We start from the raw sequence: 7,510 nt of genomic DNA on the forward strand, positions 1-7,510 counted from the left end.
CAGACCCCCCCCCCTGTTCATTCATTTAAACTGCTAATGTGCTAATGTGGCTGTCGACCCTTAACGCCCACAAATACGCCCAAAAACATATCTGGGACGTGTGTTATTTGTACAGGGAGTAGAGGTGATGTCAGCGGAATACCAAGTTGCATTGTGGGATTTAAGTTAGCAATATTTGAGCTTGTGAGGTGCTGAGAATAAACTAACTGGCAAACAGATGCCCTGGAGTTTTGGTGCTTTGTTTGCGTTGAAGAAAGTTCCCATATGTGAATTGTTTACTGACAATGGCAATAAAACTGATTCTGATGACGTGGTGAGGGGCCCCCAAATTTTTTTCCGCTTAGGGCCCCCTGAAGGCTTGGGCCGGCCCTGCAGACACATAAGGGATAGAAACACCCTTCCTTCTCTGTTCAGTTTCCCTTTTGTCCTGCTTCTTGGTTCTCTTCACTCTGTTGAGAGCCCAAGCGAGTTCTCGATCTAAATTCTTTTATTGACAATGACTCTTGGATGAGAGTCGAAACGTCTATTTTTTCTAACTGAGTCCAGATGACTACAACTGAAGCTTTTTCTACTATGGAACACGCCTGGACGAATGAGGGATTACACCGACAGTGCAGACCTATGTGCAGTGCAGACCTATGTGCAGTGCAGACCTATGTGCAGTGCAGACCTATGTGCAGTGCAGACCTATGTGCAGTGCAGACCTATGTGCAGTGCAGACCTATGTGCAGTGCAGACCTATGTGCAGTGCAGACTTATGTGCAGTTGTCTGTGTTTCTGTCTCGTGCGGGCGGTTAATATTTCAGTGACGAGTTTTCCTCAAATGTAAGAACTACATTCCCCTGCGGAGGCACACGGGCTCGTCACAGTGGGTGCTGACGTCAGCACGTCGCCGTGCGCTGCGCTTCCTCGATGAAACAGCCCGATCGTCCGGCTGCTGCTGTAATCGCTGTTATTCGGGTGAAGATGGCCGCAGGTCCCCTCTCTGTGTCGTCCAACGCATCAACAAATAATGATGGCATTCTCATCGGCGACAAAGTGTACTCTGAGGTTTACCTCACTATTGACAACTCTCTCATCCCCGAGGAAAGGCTTTCCCCGACGCCATCTATGCTCGACGGCCTCGACCTGAGCGCGGAGACCGACCTTCGCATTTTGGGATGCGAGCTCATCCAGTCTGCGGGCATTCTGCTCCGGATGCCGCAGGTAAAGAAGCTTATATTTATTCATCCACTATTAATGTCTCACTTGGAAACGAAATATAATTACAGCCCCCCAAGTTTTAGTCATTTGCCTTCTGAGGCCTATATATTAGCAATTAGCCTATGTTAGCTTGAGATGTTGGCGTGGTAAAGAAAATGGCGGATTCATTGTACAAGGGTAATCAAACTGATGAACTGTATGTAACGCGCTGTTCTCGTTTTCTTCGACAGGTTGCCATGGCAACTGGCCAAGTTCTATTCCATCGGTTCTTCTACTCTAAATCCTTTGTGAAACACAGTTTCGAGGTAAGTTTGTCGCTCTGCGTACAGTCATTGTTAGCTTAGCTTAGCCCAACGTCGTGGTTGCGTTCAAGCGGAAGCCATGTTGTTCTCACGCACCGGTCTCTACGCCGGGTGTCCAAACTACTACACCACGTACTTATACTGCCAATTCTAACATTTTGACGTCATACCAACCTTTATTAATGTTCCAAGATCCATCAAAGGTGTGGAGGCGCATCGAAACTATTTCGAATGCAACATTTTCAAACGATCCACTTCATTGTCGTGTTGATGGGCCCTCTGCTCCGTGTGTGTTTAAAATGCGGCCCTTTGTGAAAAAAAGCGTGGACATCCCTGCTCTGCTCATGACGCACAGGAGAAGAAAAGCTCGCAAATTCCATACGTTCTAATGCATTTTGTGCATGAATTGCGCCATGTACGTTTCAGACCTAAATAAACAGAAATACGAACCCTAAATCTTAAAATCTTGAGTGTGAGGGGTTTGTTTACAGACACAGTTTACACAGTCTGTGGTGCCACCTGCTTGTCTCCATGGTGTTATTAAATTACCTTGTTTTTCATTTCTATCTTGGTGGATATGGGCTTAGAAAGCTTTAAGGCTTATTTTCTAAAATGCTGACCTCCTGCTTTAGACCAGGTGTAACTCTTCCCTTGAACTCTGCTCTCCAGATCGTGGCAATGGCTTGCATTAACCTGGCGTCCAAGATTGAAGAAGCCCCCCGACGAATACGAGATGTCATCAATGTTTTTCATCACTTAAGACAGATAAAAACCAAAAAGTAAGTACATGTGATCTCTCCTTTTAATATAATTATTACTATGGCAGTGGTATTTTGTTCACATACATTTGCATTGTTTTTTTGACTGAAAGTGCTCTTTTTGTTGATCCTTGTATTCTAAACACTTTTCAGTTTCCACTTGTAGTCTCTGAAGTGTATATTTTTACCATTTGGTTCTCAGCTGATGTGTTGTTCAAACACATCTAGTTCAAAAACTTGAATATCTAGAACATTACAAGACATGCACAAGTTGAACATCTGTTTGTGCCTGTCTTGACTTTAATTGTTCGTGTCCAGTCCAGATCTTGGCATTAACTTGGATTCTTTTTTCCTTTGCAACCAACTAACAGCAACCAGCTACATTTACCAAAGCCTGGGTGATGTGGAATGGTACGTAAGCTGAAGCAGTCGGCATGACAACCATGAGGCAAGGCTGTCTCCTCCCCCAGGCCCGGCCCACCCCTCTCCTGTAGGAGACGCCCGTGGTCCGAGGCACCGCGGGCTGCTGGGATCGGGGATGACAGGTTGGCCGAGGTCTCGGTCCCCGGGGCGTTTTGAGGACTCCTGTGGTTTGGTCAAAAGCTTGGGGGTTTCTGCCCAACAGCCCACGGTCCATTGGGTAAAGTAAAGTCTCTTCTTCCTCTGGCTGCCCCTCACCATGCAGTTTGTCTTTGCTTTCAACCAAATCGAAGTCACAAACTGTTGTTCATGGCTTTTACAGAAATGTCCTCCTGAAAGTTAGTGTTAGAGTTGCTTTTACATCCTGCATGCAAGTTTGATTTCTTTTTAAATTCAGAGTATTTAGAAGCTGAGGATTTAGAGAATTTAGTCAGTTTGATATAAGAATTGGACAAAGTGAACTGTTTTTGGTTAACAATGTTTTTTTGCATGTGCTAATCTGTAGTTCAAAGGAGAGAAAGATGGTTATGAACATCTATCAGTTTAATTACATTAATTAGCTGTCTAATATCTTAACTTTTGGAGAGAAGAGCATCTGAATTGATAAGATAACTGCGTACGTCTCCATGTAATCCATCAGTCTTGTGACGTGTTGGCGACCCTTAAGTAAATCTTTTGTACTGTATGAGAGCTGAGCTTCTTTTAGAGAATATTGAAGGCTATTTCTGTTAAAGCTGTGGCACATGGTGATGGAGCGCTGAGGCTGTTCATTTGTACACATTTCATACTGAACCACAGGAGTCCACAACCCCACTGTCAGACTGGCTAGCATATTTCCTTTAGTTGGTTGAAAAGGAAAAAAGAATGCAGACTCACAAAAGAGCACTTTCTTTTTCTGCCTTGTACTTTAGTAAGCGAAGGAAACTATATATATATGTTTTGGTCCCTTCACAAACCAGGACTCCCACATCACTGATACTTGATCAGAACTACATAAATACCAAAAACCTAGTGATCAAAGCGGAAAGGCGCGTCTTGAAGGAGCTGGGATTCTGTGTTCATGTCAAGCATCCACACAAGGTAAGTGTCTACACAGTGGTTGTCAAACAAAATGCATGCCCAGAACATTCAGACTATATTGTCTGTTTTTGACAGATTATCGTGATGTACCTTCAAGTTCTGGAATGTGAAAAGAACCAAACGCTGGTGCAGACTGCCTGGTAAGTTTATTTTTCTACACCGTTGCTCATTCTCACAGCCACAACCTGTCACGTCTGCAAGAAATGCCTTAGACCTGAGCTCTTTCAGGTGTGTGCTGTGTGCAGTTTGAGTAGAGCTTGTGAGTGGTGGGCACTTGAGGGATCTGCCAGGGTCAGTGATGAAACTGCTCCTGTCTGAGAATACTCGAGTGCCTCCAGCTCTCAGCACAGACACATCTGGAACTGAACCATGTTTGGTCCAGGTCTGAGTAACGCCCCGCCTTTTTAAGGCCTCATCCCCCTGTTCTGCTGAACAAATGAGTTTGATGCCTCACTCTGCTCTTACATGGCTTAACTTGAGTCTTGTGATGTTTCCACTCTTAGTAGAACTCGGTTTAACTTTGTCCTTTTTCTCTACTCTTTGATTAAAGGGTAGTCCATGCTGGTAAGTCACATAAAGAACCTCTGAACTCTGCCTCCTCCAACCACATGACCTCAGGAAGCTCCCCCCATTGGCTGGCTCTGCTGACAGCCAATCCCAATGCTGAGATTCTCTGAAGGGGGCGGGCCTTTCCCAACTGCCAACATCATCTTGATTTCTTATGGTTTTCTTTAAAGGATTTGTATTTTGGTCTTGCTGCTAAACATTTGAATGGGATTTGAGCCAGTTGTAGACTAGAGTTTGTGCAGGTAAGATTAGCCTCTAGCCACATTGAAGCATCTTTACCATTGGCTTACTGTGTGGTGCCCATCTGACGTGGTGTCCAGACATGTCTGTTTTTCAGGCTGATCCAGTTCAGATTTTGCCTCGAAGGACCTGTGACTCAGCAGTCAGAACTCATCGGGCGTGTTTATCTTAGTATTAGCTTAGCTCTGACACCAACAGGGCCATCAACGTGAGCTAGACAGATGATCACACAACATAGATCTGGAGCCTTACGAGTCTGAACCAAGCAGCATAGCATGAAGAAACGCTTTCTCCTGAGTGACAAGTGGACATTTGTGCACTCAGTTTTTCTTTGAATCAAACATTTGCTTCATCGTCACCCATTTTGTGTCAAACAACCTCCCAATGAAGTATTAAGACATCATACATTTTTGTTTTATTTTTTGAAAATGTGGTTAGTTTTTTTTTTTTTTTTTTTCATATTACAAGTATTTGTATGACATTGAATCTAATGTTTCAGCTTGGATAATGATACTCAAGATCCTCTTCATTTTGCATGTCACCACCAAGTTTCTCCAGTTCTAGAAGTAGCAGATTGTTTTAGCTGAGTGTTGTACTTGTGGATGCATGCTCCCAATTCAAATGCATGACAAAGATGGTCATTCTGTTCAATGCCTTTATGTGACCTGCCATGGAAACCCTGAGAGAAATGGACAAAGTTAGACCCAAGTCTTAGCAGTTGCCCATTTATAATGCTGCCTGTTCAATTTGAATACATTTTACATGTTCAAATGACAGTAGAGCTGCAGTTAGAGGTTGGTTCCAAATTATGATAAAAGATACTTGAGTCTTTGTTTGCTTGACCAAGTATTGTGGATACACAAGTCACCAATTGGAAATATAAAAGATGTGTCAGTTCTGACGGCTGCCTCTAACTACAGACATTTGGAGTCTTCAGATGTGTGTGAGAAGATGCTATGTTTTGTTTGTTTTTGCTTGTGTTATTCCAGGAACTACATGAACGACAGCCTGAGGACCAATGTATTTGTGAGGTTCCAAGCTGAAACCATCGCATGTGCCTGCATTTACCTCGCCGCCAGAGTTCTGCAGGTGAGTGCAAAGACCACCGTTAACTCCTTGCTGTGTTTACAGTCACTAAACCCCTGTGTCTTGCTGTAGATCCCACTGCCCTCCAGACCTCACTGGTACCTGCTGTTTGGAGCCACTGAAGAGGAAATCAAAGAGATCTGTATCACCACATTAAAACTGTACACCAGGAAAAAGGTACAGTACTTTTCTGAACTGTAGGCATCCGTTTCCCCACAAACTTATGTGCTAAACATGTTTATTTTCAGCCCAACTGTGAGCAGCTGGAGAAGGAGGTGGAGAAGAGGAAGGTGTTTTTGGCCGAGGCCAAGCTCAAAGCCAAAGGCCTGAACCCTGACGGGACGCCTGCGCTGACATCAGTGGGGGGCTTCTCTCCAGCTTCTAAACCCTCGTCCCCAAATGTCACTGTGAAGGCGGAGGACAAGTCCCCCAACTCCCAGACCCTCAAAAGTAACAAGAAGGAGCCTGACAGTCGAAACCAGGTCGCCAAAAGTCCACACAACGGGTGAGCTCATCAAAGCCTTATCACAGCGCTGATTTCAAGCAGACGTTTGAATGTTTGTCTCTGTCTTCAGGGTGAGAAGAGAAGCAAAGGTTGGAAGGAACAGTAGGAGTGGAAGCCGATCCCGATCAAGAACGCGATCCCGGTCAAGATCCCGGTCTCCACGGCGACAGTAAGTGGATTATATCGAGTAGACTTAGAAATCTTATTTTCGATTCTTCAGTAACATTTCTCTTTCCTTCAGCTACAGACGAAGTCGCTCAGGGACCTACAGCTCGCGGTCTCGCTCCCGTTCTCACAGCCGAAGCCCGTCACCCCGACGACACCCCCCCTCCCCTCTCCTGCCTCACCTCAAGACAAAGACCACTCACCACAACAGTGACTCAAAGAGCAGCGGGCGACACAGCAACAGTGGCTCCGGTCACAAGAGGAAGCGCTCGCGCTCCCGCACTCCCATCAAACTGGAGCGTGAGCGGGACAGGGAGCGTGAGCGGGACAGAGAGCGCTTCGACTTGACCAAGAAACACAAGCACGAGCGCAGCAGCAGCCACCGAGAGCGCCGAGAGAGGTCTCGCTCCTACGACAGGGAGAGAGAGCGAAGCCACAAGAGCAAACACCGCAGCAGCAGCAGCAGCCACTCAGGACACGGCCGCCACCGCCGCTGACACACACACATCACATGACACACGAGCTCTGGGACCGGTGCGGCGTCTTGACAAGCTGGAAAACGACTGTTCCAGTTGAGCCATTTTACATAAGTGAAAGTATTACATTCAAGTACATTTAGGTGGTGGACTTGTACAAGTAAATGCCAATTTAGTACAATACAATCAGCTACAGCCACGTTTAGTTCAACTGACGCCTAAGAACAGGACTTGTGTGGAAAACGCTGTGAAGTTGTGGGCATAAACAGACGTCACATCGGTTCCGTAGTTACAAACTTTGTTTTATACATTTTATCATCTTTTCCTACCACCCTTGTATTTCTAGTTCAACGTGTAAAGTTACAGACTTTGAGGGGTAAAATAAACTTATTTACAATGTAAAGATGTAAGAGGTGATGGCCTTTGGCACTATCTGAATGCTTTCATTTTTAAAAGCAAAGTGTGTCACGGTAAATTAAAAATGCAAAATAAAGATTGTCATTCAGGAATGATGTTTGCACATGGAGTGTTTGGACTGAACAGCTTTGTACAGGTTCAAAAGGTGAACTGGTTCATTTTATTTTTTACAATGAGGGATGCTGACTAAAACATTTTAGAGCAGATGTCAATTTGTAACACTGGTCTTAGTCGGCATGTGTTCATGTCACATTTATATGGAGTAATAAATGAGTTCTGTCATTGGAACAA

At 44.9% G+C, this 7,510-nt stretch overlaps 1 protein-coding gene across 3 annotated transcripts; it reads left to right on the forward strand.

Moving 5' to 3' along the window:
• Positions 1 to 885: 885 nt before the first annotated feature.
• Positions 886 to 7,510, forward strand: ccnl1a (cyclin L1a). Of its 3 annotated transcripts, XM_072461168.1 has the most exons (10): positions 898 to 1,206; positions 1,434 to 1,508; positions 2,175 to 2,284; positions 3,643 to 3,763; positions 3,839 to 3,903; positions 5,560 to 5,659; positions 5,729 to 5,833; positions 5,905 to 6,161; positions 6,232 to 6,330; positions 6,403 to 7,510. In XM_072461168.1, the coding sequence occupies exons 1-10, from the start codon at positions 913 to 915 to the stop codon at positions 6,821 to 6,823; spliced, it is 1,647 nt and encodes a 548-aa protein (XP_072317269.1). In that variant the 5' UTR covers positions 898 to 912; the 3' UTR covers positions 6,824 to 7,510. The 3 variants fall into 3 exon arrangements, 2 of the variants coding, with proteins under 2 accessions (XP_072317277.1, XP_072317269.1); XR_011929087.1 differs by lacking the exons at positions 5,905 to 6,161; positions 6,232 to 6,330; positions 6,403 to 7,510 and adding an exon at positions 4,314 to 4,327 and having other exon boundaries at positions 887 to 1,206; positions 5,729 to 5,795; XM_072461176.1 differs by lacking the exons at positions 5,560 to 5,659; positions 5,729 to 5,833; positions 5,905 to 6,161; positions 6,232 to 6,330; positions 6,403 to 7,510 and adding an exon at positions 4,314 to 4,872 and having other exon boundaries at positions 886 to 1,206.

The sequence above is a fragment of the Eucyclogobius newberryi genome, unplaced genomic scaffold, assembly GCF_026437365.1.
Source record: "Eucyclogobius newberryi isolate DKJ021-1_F unplaced genomic scaffold, fEucNew1.0.hap1 SCAF_10, whole genome shotgun sequence".
NCBI lineage: Eukaryota > Metazoa > Chordata > Actinopteri > Gobiiformes > Gobiidae > Eucyclogobius > Eucyclogobius newberryi.

Excerpts from the sequence above, each read along its gene's own strand:
- ccnl1a (XM_072461168.1), top strand. The coding sequence starts at position 913 with ATGAAACAGCCCGATCGTCCGGCTGCTGCTGTAATCGCTGTTATTCGG. Across the intron at positions 6,162-6,231 it reads GCCAAAAGTCCACACAACGG|GGTGAGAAGAGAAGCAAAGG; the intron begins GTGAGCTCATCA and ends CTCTGTCTTCAG. Across the intron at positions 6,331-6,402 it reads TCCCGGTCTCCACGGCGACA|CTACAGACGAAGTCGCTCAG; the intron begins GTAAGTGGATTA and ends TCTTTCCTTCAG.